We start from the raw sequence: 22496 nt of genomic DNA, 5'->3' as shown, positions 1-22496 counted from the left end.
TAAAATTGCTGATCTTCTACAAAAATATGCAACTCGTCCCCAAGATCAGTTTCCATACAAAGACTGTAAAGTGGCCAGTGTATCACCAATTATTAAAAAAAAAATAGCTTAACATTTCTTACAGGGGAAGTGGTGGAGAGCATTATTAAAGACAGAATTACAAAGCATACAGAAAAACAAGCCTTGCTGAAGCAGAACCAGCATGGCTTCTGCAAGAGTAAGCCCTGTTTCACTAACATCTTAAGAGTCCTTTGAGAGTGTCAGGAAGCATATAGATAGAGGTGATCCAACATTTAATCACACTGGAAGGAGAACGTTACAAATGGTGCAAGATGTCAACTGGAAATCTGGTTGTCAAAGAAACACTTTATTTCATTAAGTGTGTTGTAAGACGTTTGCCAAACAAGATGGATACAAAGGAAAGTGACATCCAGTCATCTTTACGTGACCCCCCCCCCTTTTAAAATCCCAGTCAAGGAAGGCTTGACCTTCTGTACCATTTGCTATTTCCAAGGAAGACTAGCTACAAATCAAACCCTCACATCATTGCTGGCCCTTGGGTTTAGTCCTGTGAAAGCCCGCCTGCAGTCCTGAAGGGAGCGCCAGCGACCACAGGAGGATGGCAGCAAAAGTCAGCAGAACATCCCACAGGGCAAACTCCCATGCTTCTTCTACTGCAGCACCGCCGCAACTCAAGTGGCGCCCAGGTCAGACTTCCTCAACCTGGCATCTTCCAGGTGTCGCTGGACTGTAACATCAGCCCGACCGCAGTGGCCATGCCAACTGTACTCCCAGTCACATCTAGAGGGCACCTGGATAGGGAAGGCTGGTCTTCCTCTAAGCAATGACCAGAAAGCCTTGGAGATGTTTTGGACTACAACTCACAGCACACTTTGGCTGGGGGGGCTAGAGGGAGTTGCAATCCAAAACAACTGGAGGGCGCCAGTTTGGCAAAGGCCGACACAGCCCACGGCCTCAATGGCAATAAAAGCTCGTCCCAGCAAAGGAAAGGAAGAGGTTAAATTTCTTCCAGCAAGGGACAATTTAAAAAGGAAAAGCCAGGGATCTCCTTTTTCAAGGCCAACGTGCTCCTCTTCCCTCCCCAACTATGCAGCGAATAGATTTGAGCGAAACCAGCCCAAAGTGTCTCTTGACTCTGGGCATGGCCAAATTGTTTGTGCACAAGCTCAGTGTTTGGCATCTTGACCTGCTGCAAAGAACAGCTGTTCAGGAAAGACCACTCGCCAGCAGCAAAATCCACACCGCCATTATCCTCTGGGAAAAGAAAAACGAAGTCACTAACCCCCCAGGCCTCCTCACCATGAGCTGGAGGCAAAAACGCATGCACACTGGGGCCTGGGACTCATCCAGCCAGGAACATTCATGGCGTTGCTGGGGAGTTCATGTCAGGCTACTGAGACACCTTTTCTTTCATCCCTTCAACGAGCGTCTTGTGTGTCTTAGATCTGCCTCCATTCACTCATAGCAACGCATCCTCAAAATGTTAATTTAAAAAACGCACGACAGCAATGGCAATCCAAAACACCTCCACGTTCCTCTCTGGAGAATGGCAGCCTGACAGGACTGTGGACCAGCAGCTTTCAAAGGGAGCATGAGCCACCAGAGCGGCAGTGGTGTGTCCTGGATCGGGGAAACCCGTCTCCAAGTGTCGCCAACGTGGAATCTCCTCTCCGCAGCAGCTGGATGGGTGGGGGAAACAAGAAGGCTTTGCCCACCGGACAAGTTGATGCAGGACACATTCCGACGCTACACAAACTCCGTGAAGTCGTCCACCGAGGAGATGAGGCGCTTCCTCTGTCCCGTTTCGTAGGTGGGAGCCGGGTCCTGAGGAAGGTGGGCAGACGCTTTGGCTGGGGCGGGAGGGTGCATGCTGGGGAAACCAGAAGCCTGGTACTGAGTCTCTTCTCTGATCTGAAAGAAGGGAAAGTAGAGAACGTATTTCAAGTCCTTCAAAAAAACCCAACCCTTTTATTTCCAGTGCTTTCAGAAGTCTTTACAGGGCCTAAGACCATCGTACATACGGGACTGCCTCTCCTGGTATGCCCCACGGAGGACCTTAAGGTCCATAAATAGCAACACCCTAGAGGTCCCAGGCACTAAGGAAGTTAGATTAGCCTCAACCAGAGCCAGGGCTTTTTCAACACTGGCTCCGGCCTGGTGGAACGCTCTGTCTCACGAGACCAGGGCCCTGCAGGATCTGATTTCTTTCCGCAGGGCTGTAAGACAGAGTTGTTCCGCCTGGCCTTTGGCTTGGAGTCAATTTGATTCCCCCCCCCTTTCTTTTTTCCTTTTTCCTCCTGTGATGAGGCTGCATTTTAATGTTTTAATGTTGTATTTTAATCTTGTTTTTAAGTTGTATTCATTCAACTTGTTTTTATTATTGGTTGTTAGCCGCCCTGAGCCCGGCCTTGGCTGGGGAGGGTGGGGTATAAATAAAATTTATTATTATTATTATTATTATTATTATTATTATTATTATTATTATTATTGGGATGCGGGTGGCGCTGTGGGTAAAACCTCAGTGCCTAGGACTTGCCGATCGTATGGTCGGCGGTTCGAATCCCCGCGGCGGGGTGAGCTCCCGTTGTTTGGTCCCAGTCCTGCCCACCTAGCAGTTTGAAAGCACTCTTAAGTGCAAGTAGATAAATAGGTACCGCTTTATAGCGGGAAGGTAAATGGTGTTTCCGTGTGCTGCGCTGGTGCTGGCTCGCCAGAGCAGCTTTGTCACGCTGGCCACGTGACCCAGAAGTGTCTTCAGATGGCGCCTGCTCACGGCCTCTAGAGTGAGATGAGCACGCAACCCTAGAGTCGGACACGACTGGCCCGTACGGGCAGGGGTACCTTTACCTTTACCTATTATTATTATTACAAAGAGACCAGCTGGTATTTTCCAAACAACTCCTAGGAAAGCTCAGTTGACAGAGCATGAGAGTCTTAATCTCAGGGTCAGGGGTTTGAGCCCCACGTTGGGCAAAAAGTTTCCTGCATTGCAGGGGGTTAGACTAGATGACCCCTGGGTCCCTTCCAACTCTACAATTCTGTTATTATTGCCCCTGTATTGGGGATGGGGTGTGTGTGTGTTAAAGTTAGAGGGGAAAGAGTCACATGCCACAAGAAAAAGAAACTCGAGGGAAAACACCAAGAGAGAGCAAAGGCAGTGTTACCCTGTGCCGGAGCCTCTTGATGTGCCGCAGGCGGGCAATCCACTTAGACGGGTACGTGTCTGTGGGGTTGGAGCGGCTGTGATGGACCTGAGAAGCCATCTAAGGGAAACAGTGGGAAGCAAAGAGGAGGGTCAACTCAGGCAGGCTGGTTTAAGACGCCATCCAAGTGCAGCAGTCAGTTGTCAACTTGGCGCCCCCTCCAAGCCACTTTGGAAAGTGGCTCCCATCAGCCAGCAAGGCTGGAGAGACAGGACCTTTGCCAACCAGATTCCCTCCAGGCCTTTTGGACTCTCATCAGCCCCGGCTTCCTGCGACTGTGCTGGCTCTGGTCAAGGGGATCTGTAGCCCAAAGCAGCTGGAGGGCAGCAGGATGCCAAAGGCTGAGTTGCCAAGTTCAAATGAAAGATGATCTGTTACCAGCTCCCACAAGAGCACTCACGTTGGCGTGCAGAGCCATCTGGCGGGCGACAAAAGCCAAGTTTTTATCGGAAACGATCTTCATCACACTGGTGTCGATAAGCCCTTCCATATCTACAGACCAGAGAGAGAAAGAGAGGGAGACTGCAGCATCCTCAGTCCATAACTGTACAAATTGTATGAATATCATTTGTTTGTGTAGCCGAAGCCATTGCAGGAAACAAAATACATAAAACAGAATAAAATACACCACACAGTTGAAATAATTATTAAAACCAGGCATTCTGTCAGGTAAGAGATTGCGTCATCATTTCCACAAACTTGTCTCTTTACACCTTTCTCTCCCTACACCTCTGAAAAAGTGGCTTTTAGATGTCCAGGCATAAAAGCCAAAAAATTAAAATTAACATTAAGAATTTTATTTCTGAAATTGTACATCCTGTTTCCTCCCCTGCGCATCCAAGACATAAGCTAAAATCCTTCCCGAGGCTCTGAGATTGCCAGGCCAGTGGAAATCTCTGGAGGTAACACCCTTCACGAACTCTGGTGGTAAAAAGAAGAGAGGGGCCTGGGCCTACCTTTCCTGCACTGCAGAGTGAGCAGGTTACAGTTGTAATCCAGAGGCTTGATGATGACGTGCACAAAGTTGAATTGGCCCTGGAGAGGGAAGAACATTAGGGTGTATGGCGGGGAGAGAGCCAGCGAGGTCCAGGGGCAATGCCCAGGCCTAAGACGTCTCTTACAGGCATGGGAACTCTCTCTTCCCTTGCAGCCACCTTAGTAAGGGTGGGACAAAGCAAGCCTGTCTTGAGTTCCATCAGGCTGAAAGGTTTGGGCCTTAACAGCTTTCATTCCCCTAATCAGCCCAAGTCAGTTTACTGTGAAAAACTCATTACAGAATACACTTTGCTATTCCTGGAGGAAAACCCTACAGCCTGCAGGCAGAGTTTAGTTTCCAGGTTGAGGGATACTGAGGTTCTCAGATGTTCCCAGGTAAGACTGAGATGTGTAGCGACTGGCAGTTGGGAACGGAAAGGAAGGAGTTTACAAAGTAGGAAGAGTCTGGCCGTCTCGTCTGGTGCCAAACAATGGAGCAGTTTCCTCAGACACAAGCCAAGCTCGAGGCTCATGGACGTGAGGGCAAAGGGAAATGCTTGGGGCACACCTGGATCCTCTCAGTTTGGGAACAGGAGACATGGCATATACCACAGAGCTGTGATTCTTGCAGGAAAACCTTGCTCCTATCCCCCACATGATCTCCGGGCGGAAAAATCCATCCCAGAACCAAACTGGCCATCTGTTAGGCCCAAGCCACTCAGCAGAGGCACATTTCCTTACCTTGATGGTTCCCAGCTTGAAGTCTTCCCCTGAATTGTTGTAAATGATGGACACAAAGTCGTTCCCCAGATGACGTTTCTTGTCGCAGCGGTACTTGTCCAGGTCTTTGGTGGGCATCAAAGTCGCAATGTGGAAAATGGCTAAGGAGGGAGGGAGGAAGGAAGGCTACATGCAGTTCAGAGTCTCAAGCCACATGAGGAGGAAACGTTTCATATGCTAGAACAGCCTTCCCCGACCTGGTGACCTCCAGATGTTTTGGATGAGAACTCCCACCAGACCCAGCCAGGGCAGAAGGGAGCACAGCTGTCCTGATGGGAGCTGTAATCCCAAAACACCCAGTTGAAGGTCTGTTTAGTGTATGAGCAGCAATGCTGAAAGTTTTTTTTTTTTAAAAAAAGGGGGGAAGCCTCAATGGGGCTTACACAGGAGACCTGGGGGGGGGGGGGAGTGTTGCCCCCTGGGGCAAACACATCAACTGCCCTCTCTGCTGCCCTTAAAGGCACCCTCAGGCCCGCTATTCTTCATAGTGGGAGGCATTCAACTTACACACTGCACAAACTAGGTTTCAAATTGCATTGGGCCAATTCTGAGAGAGCCCTCCGCAAAGTGGGAAGCGCTATCCCTGAAAGAATAAGGGCACAAAGGCTACCCAGCCTCAACACACAGACACTCCCTCATTCAGGCCTACCTTGCATGATGTCATCGTGCCAGCAGTAGGTAAACAGCCCGTCCTCCCCGCACACATCCAAGCCACCAAGGTAAATCTTGTCTGGCTGGCAGTCTTTTAGCTCAATGAGCGTTCCCAAGCCGGTCAGGAACTCTGTGTACCTGTAGGAGCCGTGCTCGTTGGAAAGGATGGCGAGCTCGTTATTGCTCTGGGGTGGAGACAAAACCACGAGAGCAGCTGTGTGGACAACAGGCTCAAGGGCTCCACATTACTTTACCTAGAGAAAAACCTGGGGCCTTTTTAGGATGTGGAAGGGCCGTAGCTCAGTGGTAGAGCATCTGCTTTGCATGCAGGAGGCTGGCCCAGGTTGAATCCCCCAATGGCAACTCTAGTTAGGGCTGGGAAACACCCCGACAAAGGCAATGCTGAGCTAGGCAGACCAAGGGTCTGACTCCATGTAAGGAAGCTTCTTTTGTCCCTCTACAAAATGGATCCTCGACACAAGAGCTACCCACGCTGGAAGAGTGGCAGGCGAAAGTGATTGACTACATGGGATTGGCAGAAATGACCGGCAGAATCCGCGACCAAGAGAAAGAGACTGTGGAGGAGGACTGGAAGAAATTTAAAGCATATCTTAAGAATTGCTACAAATTTGAGGAGTGTTAAAGTGTTAAGGGAGAGGAAGATGTATAATTACAGCTATACTTATCTTCTTTTTTCTTTTTTGATTTAAAGTGAAATTGAAATGAGAATAAGTTAAATTTTGATTGATTAAAAGGGTTGCTGAAAAACTGGAAAACTAGGATGCAAAAAGGGGAAGGTATGGGGAAGTCTGAGAAAAGAGGCTTATGAAAATGAGGTTAAGAAAGCAAAATTTATGTTTTGTTTGTGTCTATTGTTGTGTGTTTTGTTTGGTGTGGTTTTGATGTAAAAATTGGAAAATTAATAAAAATTATTATTAAAAAAAAAATACAAAATGGATCCTCTGCGAGGCCATTTTACCATGTGGTTCTGGCGGTTCTCTCACTGCAAGAAGTGAGGTTACAGGGAACCAGGCAGAGGGCCTTCTTGGTAGTGGCGCCCTGTGGAACGCCCTCCTATCAGATGTCAAGGAAATAAACAACTATCCGACTTTTAGAAGACATATTTACAGTATTTTTAATCCATCCTTCAGCAAATAGCCTCAGGGCAAAAGATACTAACATGATTAAAGCAGAATACAATAAAACAAAAAATCACATATGCATAAGAATGATTAAAATAACCAACGCCAAATAATTTAATGAAGTGGGCAAGGGGAACATTTCAAACCAAGGGGCTTATAATAATGCTCACCTCCCTCCCAAAGATTTGGGCAAAGTGATGCATCTTCACCTCCTAACAATCTCAGTGCCTGATGCACCTTAGAGGGGAGGCCATTCCAGAGATGAGGGGGCCGCCACCGAGGAGACCCTTTTGCACCCAGGGTCCCCCAAACTTCGCAGGCAGCAGAAGGGAACAGTTTCCTGAAGGGAACAGCTTATCCCTGAGCACCTTCTGCCCAAAAAATTCCAGGAAGCTGATGCACACGGCCCTTACCTGCCCTTCCCCCACATATAGTACTGCAATCTTGTGGGTATCGTAGGGGGGGATCTGATCCAGCAGCTGAACTGATCTCTCAAACGTCTAAGAATAAAAAAAAATGAGGAAAGCTTTAGAACGGCAAGCATGGTCAAAGCCACTTTGGCATCTTTTATGAAAAGGGAGGAGGGGCTGGCCAGGTATGGGGGTTAGCAAAGGGGTTAGAGGGTACATGGGGCTGGCAAACAGAGCAAGCAGGGGCAGCAGCCCCTACTATTTATAATATTTTAAATGACATGCTCAAACCTACCTCATTCGGCAACAGGAGGGGCTTGTTGGATTCATCACCAAAGAAAGGAGAGTGATACAACTGCAGGAACACAAAGCTAAGGAGAAAACATTAAAATAGATTTAATTCCATTATCTCTAAAGGTTTTGGTCAATCTTAGCATGTAGAACTCTCCACCTCTACAAACAGCAATAGCCAAGTATACAGGTGAGCCCCTCCAAAAGCAACTGGACAAATTCAGACACGATGTGGTGGGATCAGGTGAAAAGGCCCATCAATGCCAGCCTTCTGCTTCAGACACTAGCCAGCCAAACGCTCCCAGGACACTGAGAAGCAGGTTGCTTAATACCTTGCAGTCACTCTCCTCTCTCTGTCCCCGGCTCAGCTTTGACCCGGGAATGGAGTTGTGGCTGGTGGTGTTGGGCACAAGGAAGCTGCTAGTCTCTGCAGCGCTCTTGTGCACTGGAGCCAGGCTCTGAAGAGGGAACCCATCATGGGGATGCCAGGTCACGCCCCCTTAGAAAAACATGCCTGGGGTCATGGCCCCTTAAGCCCCACCTCCCCAACACACTACGCCCCTGAGGGTAGGGGGCACTATGTGTCCAAGGAGGGTGGAAGCCCAAAAATGTTTGAGACCCACTGATCTGGACACCGAACCTGTCTTTGATGTGGTCAGAAAGAAAAATGAAAGAACACTCCCTTGTCGGATGCAGCCTCTTCACATGCACAATTCACTCACCTTGGGTTGATTCCTGGCACTTTCTCCGCATTGGAAGCTGTTGCGCGGCCCTTGAAGGGGTCCCTCTCAATCCTCTTGCCCCTCCTTGAGGGTGCTGAATCAGAGATCGTGTACCCTCGGGGGCGGTGGCCCGTTGGGGAGCGCGGAGAAGATACAGGGGCACTGCATCCCACCCTGGGTGCCCCAAGGGGGTGGTCATCTTCCCCTCTGCCCAGCCAGCTCCCGGCTGCCTCTCCTTCCAAGTGTCCTGACTGAGACTTGGACTTCCCGTCACTGCTCAGCTTCCCCGGCGGATCTTCGCTGCCGGTGTCCTTGAGGACTTCCTGGAGGGTCTGAAGCTCCGGAGAGGAACTGGACTTGCTGAGGGGCTGGGAAGGCTGGAAAGAGAGTGCCTCAAACTCACGGCTGTCTTCCAAGTTCCGGGCTCTTTCGATGGGGATGCCCATGGGGGCCAAATCATCTGGTTTCAGAATTTTCTCTTCTTGACTGGATGTCGACGAGGACTACAAAGCCAGGGGTGGAGGAAGGGGAGAAGGAAGGAGAAGAGGTGGTCACTGAAAGATAACTTGAGAGAAGATGACCCTTGACAGCAACCCATCTGGCCAAGCAGGCACTGGGAAGCTAGACCTTTTCTGCAGGATTCAAGTTACAAGAAAGGAGATTCCAGCTAAACATCAGGAAGTGTTCTGACAGCAAGAGCTGTTTGAAATTGGAATGGTCTCCCTCAAGAGGTTGTGGACTCTCCTTCTTTGGAGGTTTTCAAGCAGAGGTTGGATGGCCACCTGCCATGGATGCTTCGGCTGAGATTCCTGCATGTCATGGGGTTGGACCAGATGACCCCATGAAGTATGTGGAGAAGAATGCACCCTGGGTAGGGGAGAGAGGGGATGACCACCCTCAACCCTGTTTCCATTTCCCAAGCAGCCCAGTAAAAAAAGGAAGACGGAGGGAGGTTTGGCAACTGAAGGCCACCAGCTGCCAAGCTCTAATACAGAAATACCTTGGGCCCTCCAGGTATTGCTGAACTACAACTCCCATCATCCTTGGACACTGGCTGATGGGGCTGATGGGAGTTTAGCAACACAGAAGGGCCCAAGGTTCCCCATACCTGCTCGAATCACAGGATTGCAACCAACATGCTGTTCTGCTCATGGAAGGGCTGTGGGCTCAGTGGCAGAGCAACTGCATTGCCTGCAGGTTCAAGCGTCAGTGGCATTTCTAGGGAGAGCTGCAAGGACCTAGTCTGAAACCTTGAAGAGCTGCTGCCAGTCAGTGTAGACAATACCAAGCTAGATGGACCAATGGTCTGACTCGGTATAAGGCATCTTCCTATGTTACTGTGCAAAAGCCTTCCCCTCTGGAGCATTGGGGGCGAGGGAATGGGAGAGAGGAGAAGAGGAAGTCCTGCTGTGCAAACGGAATTCCACTTGTACAACAATGGATACAACCCCAAAGTCTCTCAGCTATAAGCTGCTGCTGATAATGATCATGAAGAGAAGCATCAAAATTTCCCTGAAAGCTCGACTGCAGCCTTAGCCAAAGCCTCTTCATGCTTTGGGCTACAGCCCATCAGTCCAAGCCAGCCCATACATGTGTTTTAAAGTTCTGTCAACATGTGTGTGTATATTCTTTTATGTAAACCACATAGATTTTTCTGTGAATTTGGTCCAATAAACAAGGAAATGAACACCGCTTGGAGGAGACCTTGTTGGGTCAAGAATGTTGCATATGAATCTGAAACTCTTAAGCTCAGGGTCCTCAGTTCAAGCCCCACATTAGGCAAAAAGGTTTTTGCATTGTAGCGGGTTGGACTAGATGACCACCAGGATCCCTTCCAACTCTGTGATTCAGGGAAACTACACTCCTCTTTGACAATAACAGCTAAACCTACACCCCATGCATGTGTGCACACTCACTCACAAAAGGCATACTTATCTGAAGAAAGTTCAAGAATGTCTCATTATGTTCTCCTTGACAGGTTTAACTCAAGATCAAGCAAGGGAGCTTACTGACCCGACTATACGTCCCGGGGCATTTGACCACCTTCTCCTCGCTTAGGCCTTGCTCCGGACACACAGCTTCAAAGTCTTCAATCTCTTGAGATTCCAGGCGAGACTCTGCATCTTTTAAATCCGTCTCCGGTGGGCTTCCTTCTTCCAGAACCACGGCAGATTCTGACAAGAAATAAATAGAGGCCAATTGCACATGCAGAGGTTGTTTCCCCCCGCACACACACCCAAAAAACAAACTTAAAAAATACATAGTTTTCGGCACACAAATGAAATTAACAAAACCAGCAAGGAAAGACAAGACCACCACTGCAGCAGCTTGGGGGGGGATATTGATTGCAGCTTGCAAGATAAAAAAAAGTTATTTCAAAGCAGAAATACAAGAGTTAGCTGTAAACACACACAAACACACACACCCCTCAAACAAACGTGCTGATCTGCTAAACTGTCCAAGCCAGAAGACCCCTGCCCAGTTTCCTCTAATGCTTCAGAGTGAAATGGCTGCCGTTTTTTAACCAATGTTTTTAAGATTCGTTCAAAGCGAGGTTCATTCAAAGTGAGAGGCTCCTGCCTGATTCTGTGGACATTTTAACAGCATCTCTTCAAACACAGCAATCAATGGTGACCTGCAGCAATGCCACATCAGAATTTTACTTGAGTGGTTGTTGTTTTTTTAAGCGAGGGTTGGATAATGTTCTGTACATTGAACGAAAACAGCATTGATTAGCTTTGTGCTTCTTCTGTTCACCGTAGAACCAAAAGGATCTCTAGACTGCAGCTTTTGCTAACCTGGTACCCTCCAGATGTACTGGTTAGAATGTTGAGTGACTGGAGACATCAAGGTTCGAATCCCCACTCAGCCATGAAGCTCCCTGGGTGACCTTGGGCCAGTCATCATCTCTTAGCCTAACCTACCTCACAGGGTTGTTGTGAGAATGAAATGGGGTAGAGGAGAACCATGTACACCACTTTGAGATCCTTGGAAGATAAAGATAATATATAAATGTAACTGTTGTTGCTGCTGCTGCTGCTTCAGGCTACAGCTCCCATCAGCCCCAGTGAGCTTGGCTATCCTGGCTGGGGCTGTTAGGCGTTAATAATCCCAAAACATCTGAGGAGCACAAGACTGGCAAAGGCTAAAGTCTAGATTGCAGCCTTCGCGTGAGTGGGCAACAGAAAGACAGACCCCCTGAAAGATTTCTTAACCTCCTTGCCTTAATTCAGATAGAATTTTGACTGATAGATTTATTATCTGTGGCTGGGTTGCAGGGTCAACACACAAAAGAGTTAGGAGGTGGAAATGGAAGACTCAAAACTGAACAAAAGGCAGGGGTAGAGAAACATTGGCAGTTTCAGTTTTTCCTGTTTCTAAGCTGCACCCGAATTGCAACTTTACTTCTTTCTGTGTTCTATAGCAGAGATAGCCAATGTGGTCCACTCCAGATGTTAGAATGCAACAAATAAAATAAAATAATAATAATAATAATAATAATAATAATAATAATAATAATAATAATAATATTTCCTGCCCTTCACCAGCAGGTCCCGGCGTGGGTCACAACAATTTAAAATCTGAAACAGTTAAAACAGAACACAACCACAGGAATAGGATGGGCCCTGTAAACAAACATTTCAGGTGCCAAAGGCCAGGATAAAGGTATAATAACCCCCAGCTGTTGGTGACGTTGGCTGAGGCTGGTAGGAGTTGGACGTCCAACACCATTTGGTGGGCAACCACATTGGGCAGCCCTGCCCTACAGTTTGGTGGCCTGCCTATAAAGAGCTTCCCCACCCACCCCAAAACCAAGGCATTATGGAGCTTTCATGGACCAACCGAGGCCAGGTCTGGCTTGGACTTGTTTATGCCCACTGGAATTTCCATCCCTGGAGTGCAATGAGATCAGGGACAGACATAAAACATGGAAGGAGTGGATGGAAGCACGAGGAAAGGCAGCCTCTATGAATCACAGTGCTTGTTTCTTTTTATGTCAATACTTGCTCCCCCTCCCTCCTCCTTCTTGCTTTTCTTTTTATTATTATTATTATTTTTTAAAAACCTCCTTTAAAGATATGCAAGTATACCTGCCCAGGAAATGCTCCTGTGCAACTTTTCTTGAGAACTGGTCAGGTACATGGAAGAGAAAGAGGCCACTGTGAAGGGAAAACCAAGGGAGGAATGACATCAAAAAGGAAGGAGAGGAAGAGAGAGAGGAAGAGACTCTATGGAGAAAATAAATAAATAAAATTAAAGCACCGAGTTTTAACACATAATCAGAAAGTGAGTCAGCTTCAACAAAATACATGGGAGAAAATAACATGGTAGGGAAGTGTGAGAGCACTTAGAAGAGGTGTAGCCAAGGCTGAGCCTTTGGGGGCTGAGGACCCCTGCAACATAGCTTGGGATGATGGGGATGATTTTAATTTATTACCCGGCCATTTTAGACCAGAATACTCATCAGCCATGGTGGCTGGGAATGATGGGAGTTATAGTCCCAAACATCTGGTGGGCACCATATTGCCAAAGGCTGTGTTACAGGGAGAGTTTCCTCCTCCTACCCCTGCCCCAAACGAGGGTGGAGCCATCCAACATGGTGCAATGCAGCAGATGGTCCTCCTTCGCAATTCTCAATGAAAAGAGCAAGAACTTCAAAAGGGCTTGCAGAGAACTTGACAGTGGACTTTGCCCTGCATTGTTATTTTTATTCATACAAATATTTATATACCGCTAATTCATAAAACAAAAACCAGAGCAACGTACAGCAAATGTACATAAAACCGTGTGTTTGTTAAAATAAGAAATCAGCTAACTATTGTGGAAAGATGTATTCTTAACTGCCCAAATAAGGCCTGGCAAAATGGGGAAGTTTTCAGCAGGTGTTTAAAGGCTGGAACAGTCTCCACAGGCACAATACTGGGCCAATGGCACGAAAGGTTCAGTTCCTTGTCAAATGAGCTTCACCAGCTTGGGAAATGGCCAGTGATGCTCCTGCAATGATCTCAGTGATTGAGCTGGGGTGGAAGGGATCAGGAGGTCCCTGAGGATCCCTGGAACCAAGTTGTCCTGGGCTTCTTAATTCAGTCAATGAGAGAAGGGAGGGAGAAACATCCAGATACCCACACTGAATACTGGACAATGGAATGGTTAAGAAGAGGCGGCTTATGCAAGTAGGTATGGTTCAGGAAGTCAGGAAAAGGAGATATGAGATTAGTCACTTATCCCCCAAACCCTCCCTTTACCTACATTAAACACAACCCAAAGAGGTGGGGAAACTGAGCACTTCCATCACTACAGCAGTTCAGCCTTAAAGCACCAGGAAAAAGAAAAGCTCCCAGCTCCCAGGTTCTTGCATCTTAAAATTTCCTGGCAAATGAGCATCTGAACACTACTACTTTTTTTTTTTTACACCGCACTTTAGATGCTGTCAATTACACTTGAATTTAAACTGGTCTGTGACCGAAATAATAAATTCACCTGAATTTAGAGTTGTCTCCAACTAAGTCCTACTCAGAGTAGACCCCCTGAAATGAATTTACCAACAGGAGTCATGGCCATTGATTTCAATGTTTAATACCAGGAGGCATGCATGTTCTCTGTTCTTGAGATCTGTCCTGCACAGGTGTAAAATTTGGGAGAGAAGTTTTCCCCAACCTGATGCCTTCCAGGTTGGCCAAGAGTGTGTGGTACAGTGCACAATATTTAGAATCTGGGCATTAACTATATTTCCATCTAAAAACAGAAACAAACCCACCAGCAGCCTCATTTACTGTCATCGGGGCTATTCAGATTAGCTAGAAAGTGAGTGGGTAGCAACAGGTTAAATCTCAGAAACGGGGGGGGGGGGCTGGAAGGTGAGTAGGCGGGACACTGTTCGTGTGGGCGGGGCTGCAGCAGAGCTGTGCGCAATGCTGCAATTCCAAAGGAGAATGGAAAAGATGCAGGATATGTAGCTGACTGCAGGATAAAAAGAAACAAGATTCTAGTCCCTGTGGTTGTGTAAATATGTGCTTGTGGGGGCAATGGCTGAAGTCAGAGCAACTGCAGGAAACATTCCCAGTTTTATCAGGGCTCTTGCACAGATCTGTGCCTTTCTCCCCATGATGAGCAGAAACAAAATTATGCACAAAAAAAGATCACAGAAAAAATTATGCAAAAAGAAAAAGAAAACCATGCATACTCATTTGCATAATTTAGCCAGGTTACAGAATCTGAGCTACTTTGACAGAGAACATTGGTGTTTGAAATAAACACAGACCTGAGCAGTAAGGGAATTCTCCAACCCCCCTTTTTGCTGCAGACCATTGTTTCAGAACAAGGGAGCTTTAACAGAGAAGTCCTCCACCCAGTCTGCCCTGACAACTTCTGGAAGGAGACCTAGACTCATGAGTGAAACATGCATTGATCAAAACACTCTTTGGCTAAGGCTGCCTCAGCAGAAGCACAGATTCTGCTGTGTTTAGTGAAATGAGCAGTGTGCTTCTTTCTATGACTGAATTATACACACATAAGTAAAATGGATTATTCAGAGTTGTATCCAACTGTTAATTCAGAACAGACCCATTGAAATTTACAAATCTTTAGTCTAGGTTTGCCATATTTCAAGAAGTAAAAATCCAGACACAAAAGGCTTTTTTAGGGAAAGTTGCTGAGCTTTTTTTGGGGGGTGGGGATCCAGGAAAATCCAGATGTATGGCAAGCCGACTTTAGTCATGCCGATGAATTTCAATAGGTCTAATCCACATAGGGATAACATTGGATACAACCCTAAGTATTTATGTTCCTGTTCTGCATTTCTTCAGCAAGACCACATTCACAGCATGCATTAAAAGAAATGTAATACCACTTTTTTAAAAGTCATTCCCTCAAAGAATCCTCTGGCTTCCGTCACGGTGTTCCTTTGTGCCAGAAGCGGTTTAGTCATGCTGGCCACAAGACTCGGAAAGCTGTGGACAAACACCGTCTCCCATGGCCTGAAAGCGAGATGACTGCCGCACCCCATAATTGCCTTTGACTGGACTTAACCATCCAGGGGGTCCTTTACCTTAGTCCCGAACCTGGAACAATCCAACTGTTTTGGACTACACTTCCCATCAGCCCCTGCTAGCCCCACACATGGCCTGCTGTAACAGTGGCTGGGCTTCAGGCTAGATTAAAGACTTCCTTTTAGGAAGGTGAATTGCGTGCACCTCCTGTTCTCCTAAAGCAGAGTAGCTCTGCCATGAAGCACTTTGGCTGGGAATGACTAGCTATCATCTCATCCTCGCACCCTCTCTCCTGGGCCAGCCACTGAGCTGCCTCACCTGTGTTTGAGCGCTGCAGAAAGTACGGCTTGGCAGTCCCCGTTGGCAAGGTGGAGGAAGGGACCGAGAGGGACTTGTACAGGGTGGGGTCGCGGTGCTCCTTGAAGCGCTCGGCCGCCATGAGAGCATTGGAGAGCTCCTGCAGGGGCATGCTGTTGATATCCGAGGAAAACGGGCTCAGGGAGTTCTCCAGGCTCATCAGCCAGCTCGTGTTACCTGGAGTGGTGGGAAGATGAAGATGCAGAACAAAGCAGAACATGCCACTGAGAAGCCATCCTTTGCACAGCTTTGCCTGGAGATGGGGGAATCTTCTCCATAAAAAATAAAGTAAAATCCCATCCCCGTTAAATGACCCCAGTCTTGTTTCCCTCTTTCGTAAATGTCCCGCAGGGGATTCAGGGTCTCATTCCAGGTTGAACACATCTCAAACATCCAGCACTGGCCTCCTAGGTGAATGGAGAGCTCTGCCTAGAAGACACTGGGGCTCTGCACCGGATTCAAATACAGTGGTACCTCGGGTTAAGTACTTAATTCGTTCCGGAGGTCCGTTCTTAATCTGAAACTGTTCTTAACCTGAAGCACCACTTTAGCTAATGGGGCCGCCTGCTGCTGCTGCACCGCCGGAGCACGATTTCTGTTCTCATCCTGAAGCTAAGTTCTTAACCTGAAGTACTATTTCTGGGTTAGTGGAGTCTGTAACCTGAAGCGTATGTAACCTGAAATGTATGTAACATGAGGTACCACTGTAATGCCTAGACCCAAACTGGGCTGACCCAGGCTTTGCCCCAATGAGGCCAAGAGAGCTCCGGATCGCCTGGGGGTGAGGGGAGGCAGGCAGCATCTGCCGGATCTGCTTCACCCAGCCTGCAGGAAAGGTGCTGGTGATTCCAGCAGGATTGACCTTTCCACTGATCAACACGTTCCCTTCCCAACAGCATGTTGAAAACCTTAATTAAATGCTAGGGCTGACTGCCCCCACCCCAAATCAATTCAGGCCCCTGGTCCAGGTTGGTCCTAGACTGTCCAGAGTCAGATGAGGGCTGATTCAGAGTCCCAGACTGGATTGAGGGTGCCATGCACAGCCCTAAAAGAATCACATAAAAACACAAGAAGCTGCCTTTTGCCAGGTCAGCCTGTGGGCCCCTCCTGCTCTGTGCTGTGGCTTTTCTGTCACTTGCTTCTGATCAGGGAATCTGGGGATGAAACCTGGAGCCGTTTGCATGCTTGGCACGTACTCTACCACTGAACGTCAGCCCCAGCCCCTCGTGCCACACTTCCCTGCAGCTACATATAGAGCAGGGGGGAAACAGATAGCAATGGGCAAGTTGCTTTTCACAGGACTTTGTGCACCATAACTGAGCTTCATGTTGGGGAATACCTGGTAACTTTTCACAGAATGCTGGAGGTCCCCTACACCAGAGCCACGAGGGATGATAAGAAGTGCTCTCTCCAAGTGCTAATTGCTTTTTAGCATTACAACAAAACACTTTGCACCAGGCTGATGGAACATCATTGCTTGTCCATGTGACAACATAAACAAGGGGCTGCAACTAGGACACATTCCTGAAAAACTCCTATAATAACACACAGTGTTACATCATTCCTATGATTCTAGGATAAGGCACTGATTAAGCCGCGGGTGGTGCTGTGGGTTAAACCACAGAGCCTAGGACTTGCTAATCAGAAGGTCGCGGTTTGAATCCCCGTGATGGAGTGAGCTCCCGTTGCTCAGTCCCTGCTCCTGCCAACCTAGCAGTTCGAAAGCACGTCAAAGTGCAAGTAGATAAATAGGTACTGCTCCGGCGGGAAGGTAAACTGTGTTTCCGTGCGCTGCTCTGGTTTGCCAGAAGCGGCTTAGTCATGCTGGCCACATGACCCGGAAACTGTACACCGGCTCCCTTGGGAAATGAAGCAAGATGAGCGCCACCACCCCAGAGTCGGTCACGACTGGACCTAATGGCCATGGGTCCCTTTACCTAAGCCCTTTATACTCAGCAACATGGAAACATGTGCACCAACACATGCCATTTTACATATTTGTGAAGGCATACATTTCACCTGGCCTACCTGTCGGTCTCCGCACCAGTATCTCTGCCCAGCCTTGTGTTAGCAGGGGGACGTACGAAGCCAAGTTGGCCTTTTCCTTCTGTAGAGGCCCAGGAACAGCCTTTTCCGCTCGAGCAGCAGTAGGAGCAGGAGAGCTCTGAAATCCTTGGGGCATCGGGGTGGCTGGGAAATGGGAAGTGGAGGTGTCTAATGCCCCAACCCGCAAGGCATGGCCACCTGGATGGCAAAAGGGCATTCAGAAGAAGCAGAGAGGTTAGGAGGATTTTGCAGAGGGGCTGCATATTGGTTCAAAGATGATATAAAAAACATAGGCAGCTATTGAGAAGAAACAGAGTTGAACTGTGTGTGCTTAGGAATATAAGAAGTGCCTGCTGGATGAGGCCAGTGGCCCATCTAGTGCAGCCTCCTGTACTCACAGTGCCCAAACAAAAGCCTACAAGGGAGATATGAACACAAGAGTGCCCTCCCCTCCTGGGGCTTCCAGTGACTGTTAATCCCACTCTAGGACTGTATTGATGTAGTATTGATCTAGCAGTGCAAAGATCCTCTGCCTGGGGGATCCTCTCATATCCAAAGCTATTATTATCAGGGCAAGCAATCACCAGTGTGAATCAGAAGGCAGAGACAGACCCTAAAGTAGTTCAGGTGATGTATTTTATTGGGAGGGAGGAATCTTCTGCACACCTGTGAATTCTCCTTAACACATACAGGCAGCTGTATGGAGATTGTGGTGGGCTCCACTGAGGTCAGAATGCGTCTCCTGCTGGTAGAGGCTAAACTAAGAGGCACCTCTCCCAAACCAGTTTCTATTGACTAAGCGCTGAGAACCTAAGAAGAGCCGGCTGAGTCACGCCCACGGCCTAGCATCGCGTTCTCACAGTGGCCAACCAGATTCCCGTGGGAAACCTGCAAGCAGGATTCAAGCACAAGAAAAAGACATCAAGCCCCTGGTCCATTAGGCCCCGAGTAACCAGGCCAAGCCTGGGCCACTGTCTAACAAACAAGGAGAAAAGGAATTCACAGAGAAGCCCCAGAAACTGGAAACAAGTAGGTAAGACTAAGAAGTTGCTTATAAGGACAGAACTCCAGTTATTCTAGGAGGGAGAACTGCTGGACTGAACAGTCACAATAAGCCAAGCTTTGCTAACCGGGTGCCCTTCAGATGTTTGGGACTACAACTCCCATCAGCCCCTCCCCCAGTCAGCACCATTTTAGAATGCAACTCCTACCACCATTTTAGAAAACAACTCCTACCAGCTCCAGCCTGCAAGTGCTAGATAATCAGCTGAAGGCTATGGATGCATTTACCAGGGATCAGCAGGTCAATATTCCATGGCACCTTTTTCTATATTGCTGCACACCGCTCTGGCATACAGTGTGTGAATTGGGGGCATATGCATATCCTTCAGAGCACCATCAATTTAGCTTCTACAATCAGGAAGCCAACCAGCTGCCACTGAAATACTGGCGCATTATCCCTCTAGGAATCACAAGTGAGGAAAATGTATCTGCTGCTTGCTGGCTTCCCACTGGTGCATTTGGCTGGCCACTGTGAGAACAGGTTGCTGGGATAGATGGGCCCCTTTGGACCTGATTCAACAGGCTGCTCCTCTTATGTTCTCAAACCCCATTTGTCTCAGAAGTATCTACTCTGCAGTAGCTAGGCCTGATCCTGAACAAACAATATAAGCAAGCCTTATGGCTCTAAACACCTGAATCTTCCATACAGAGAAATCAGGGGAGGCTCCTTACCGGACATCGACCTAACACGGTTGCGGGTTCGAACCACTTGCGGGCCAGCCTGGGACTCAAGCTTGGCTGGAGCTTCTTTGGTCTGCCTCACTTGCAAGGTGTGGTCTGAGCTAGGAATCCAAAGCAGGAATGTCGTCAGTCCACAAAGGAATTAATTTGTCTCCGCTGGTAGATCTTGTGGGGAGGGGCCATGGTTCAGTGGCAGAACACCTGCTCTGCAAGCAGAAGGCCCAGTAGGCGTACCACCATCTCCAGTTAAGGGGGCCAGGAGACTGGGAAAGGCCAAGACCCTCCAGCGCTGCTATCAACTGGGGTAGATGGGGAAGGGCCACAGCACAAAGGGATGAGCACCTGCCTTCCATGCAGAAGGTCCCAAGCTCCAGCCCCTGTATCTCCAGGTAGGGCTGAGAATGCCTCCTGCCTGAAACCCTGGAGAGCCCCTGCCAATCAGTGTAGACAGTACTGAGCTAGATGGACCAATGGTCTGACTTAGTAAAAGGCAGCTTACTCTCTTCCTGTGTAAAACAGCAAGGGAGCATCCTCTTGTGGCAGAAGGCGGAGAAGGGTGAGCAAGTGGCCTCCCAGCCCCAGACAGATTTTGAGGCCAGGTTCTTTGCGCAAAAGGGCCCTTTCCTCCCATTTCTACATCCACCCCTAGTCAATATTAAAAACTCTGTGACAGCACCCCACAATAGTTATTTGTCCCTTCTTCCCTACCCTCAACCCCTGGAGTTTTAAGAGTGCCCAGCGTCATTTCCCCAGTCTCCTTTGCTTATTATTATTATTTTTAAAAGGGGGGGTGAAAGGTGCATCAGGACTTACCTTGCCTCTGTGCTGTTCTGTGTCTCTGACAAGTCAAGGCCCAGGAGAGACCTGGTTCCCGTCCCGACGCTTGTTGTGATTGTCACCAGCTTGTTGCCCACCAGCCACGTCTTGGTCCTCCCTCCAGCGAGGAGAAACTCTCCCACCGGAGACCTGGAAGCATCGGGAAGACATGGGCAATGAATTAAAGCAGCTGCTACAACTCCCATCATCCCCAGCCAATATAGCCATACTCCCATCAGCTCCAGCATCATATGGCGGTGCTGGCTGGGGCTCCTGGGAGCTGTAGTCCAACAAAACATCTGACGGGCATCAGGCTGAAATGAAGGAACTGAAGAGCCGCCTTGATGAATCTGGCCAAAGGTCCATCAGGTAAAAGCATTCTCTGCCCACAAAACAGGACATTCCCCACCACCAGAGAGACATTCCTTCTGATCATGGGGACTCCACATAGCTATCATGGCAAATAAGACAAATTCACTGGTTCCCACATCCAGTCCTTTTAAGGCCATCTAAGCCAGGGTTAGCCAACTTGGTGCCCTCTAGATGGAATACAAATCCCATCAGTCCTGACCACTGGCCACACTGGCTGGGGCCTATTGGGAGATAGCCCAAAGCAGCACCAGGATGCGGAAAGGTGACGAAGATCCAGTTCATACTTCATTATAAGGGGCATAATATTTCACAATAAGGAAAGGGCGTATCACATTTTGAGAAGCAAATAATGAGCCAAAGCAGTTGGCATATAAAACCAACAATAGCCATCCCTGAAAGAGGGCTGGGGACTCAGGCTTCGAGTAAGAACTGAAACCTTTTGGGCACAGCTGTGAAGTTTGAGAAGACGTATCGAGCCATCATGTCGAGACAGGTCTCCGTCAGCTCCAAGTGGAGATTTTTCAGGCTGTCGTCCGCTTGAGCCATAGAGTTCTCGTCAGCAGATCCCAGGCTGGAACTGGTGATGGAGGTCTGCAGCCGGCTGGAAAAAGGTGGGTTGGATGTTTGCCAAAGCACAATGGACAAGGAAAACCAGTTGTCTCACAATCTCTACAGCATGCAGCAAGCTGGGAAGCAGGGGGGTGGGACACACATATACAAGCTTAGCAGTTTTTTATGGATATCAAACTTTGGAATGTGGCTCCACGAAGGAGTGACCTGAAATATGGGATCATGAGAGCCTATGTGTCTTCTTAAAATCTAGGAGGGAAAGTAACTAAAGAGGGGCTATTTCATCTGCTTGGAGTAGGCTTGCCTGACCCCTCAATTGCTGGGGGGGGGGGTTTGTAGCTGTATGGTGTCTGTGGCAACAGGACCTACTAGCAGGTCACATCAGGCTAGGTAGTCACAGACTTGCATTCCATTTCGAAGCAGCCCTCCAAGAGACACAGTTGCTGACTATGGGGGCTTAAGAGCTCATTAAGGCTGTGATTCTAATCCTGCAAATTTTGGACTAAGCCCTGCTTCATTCAGTAGGACTTACTTCTGAGTAGACATGGTTAGGACTGTGCCAGGTCATTACTGTTATAAACTGGCATTCCTTTTTATACTTTCTATGAATCTAAGCATGGGATTGCAGGAGGACTAAAGAAATCAGAAGCCCCCAAAGTGAAGGGTAACCTGAAAAACAAGGAGCCCCTTGTGGCACCTCAAAGACTAAAAAATACAGTGGTGCCCCGCAAGACGAACGCCTCGCAAGACGAAAAACCCGCTAGACGAAAGGGTTTTCCGTTTTGGAGGCGCTTCGCAAAACGAATTCCCCTATGGGGTTGCTTCGCAAGACGAAAAAAATCTTGCATCCCCCCGCGGGGTTTTTTCCGCCTTTTTTGCCCTTTTCTTAAGCCGCTAAGCCGCTTATCAGCTGTTCCGCTGATAAGCCGCTTAACAGCTGATCGCTGGAAGCCGCTTGACAGCTGTAGCGCTAATCCGCTAAGCTGTCAATGGGCTTGCTTCGCAAGACGAAAAAAACCGCTATACGAAGAGCCTCACGGAACAGATTAATTTCGTCTTGTGAGGCACCACTGTATATGATGGCAAAAGACTTCATGGACTCAAGGTCACGTCATTAAGACACGGCATTCTGTGGCTTGAGTCCATGAAAGCTATTATAGCATAATAAATTTGTCCATCTTTAAAAGGTGTCACAAGACACTTTTGTCATTTTTGCTACAGGAGACAAAACCAAGGGCTATCCCTCTAAAATTTTAAGCAACACATTGTGTTGTACAAAATAACGGGACAGCACAGAACAGATCTGACCACCAGCTTATCAAAACTTTATACCAAGTGGTCTCTTGTGCCACATGGTAAAGTTACCTTCTATTCCATCCCACGGCTAAATAGTCTTGTGACAGCTGCC

The 22496-nt window shown here is 48.2% G+C and overlaps 1 protein-coding gene across 7 annotated transcripts in view; it reads right to left on the bottom strand.

Moving 5' to 3' along the window:
- Nucleotides 1–346: 346 nt before the first annotated feature.
- The window catches only part of TSC2 (TSC complex subunit 2), a 47011-nt gene continuing 24861 nt past the window's right edge, over nt 347–22496 (bottom strand). For 5 of the 7 annotated variants that reach the window (XM_081887367.1, XM_081887368.1, XM_081887370.1 and 2 more), the window contains 16 exons: nt 20955–21119; nt 20144–20296; nt 19322–19431; nt 17570–17785; nt 15503–15718; nt 12287–12355; nt 10209–10369; nt 8196–8698; nt 7478–7553; nt 7186–7272; nt 5629–5815; nt 4941–5080; nt 4181–4259; nt 3625–3716; nt 3186–3284; nt 347–1932 (listed from right to left, as the gene is read on the bottom strand). In XM_081887367.1, coding sequence (XP_081743493.1) covers nt 1768–1932; nt 3186–3284; nt 3625–3716; nt 4181–4259; nt 4941–5080; nt 5629–5815; nt 7186–7272; nt 7478–7553; nt 8196–8698; nt 10209–10369; nt 12287–12355; nt 15503–15718; nt 17570–17785; nt 19322–19431; nt 20144–20296; nt 20955–21119 — 2518 coding nt within the window. In that variant the 3' untranslated portion in view covers nt 347–1767. Of the gene's footprint in view, nt 1933–3185; nt 3285–3624; nt 3769–4180; nt 4260–4940; nt 5081–5628; nt 5816–7185; nt 7273–7477; nt 7554–8195; nt 8699–10208; nt 10370–12286; nt 12356–15502; nt 15719–17569; nt 17786–19321; nt 19432–20143; nt 20297–20954; nt 21120–22496 lie in introns of those variants that run through there. The other 2 variants (XM_081887369.1, XM_081887371.1) reach the window with 2 other exon arrangements.

Source organism: Podarcis melisellensis (assembly GCF_964234715.1).
Source record: "Podarcis melisellensis genome assembly, chromosome: 14".
In the NCBI taxonomy this organism is placed as follows: Eukaryota; Metazoa; Chordata; class Lepidosauria; order Squamata; family Lacertidae; genus Podarcis; species Podarcis melisellensis.
This window is presented reverse-complemented; position numbering and strand designations above follow the sequence as displayed.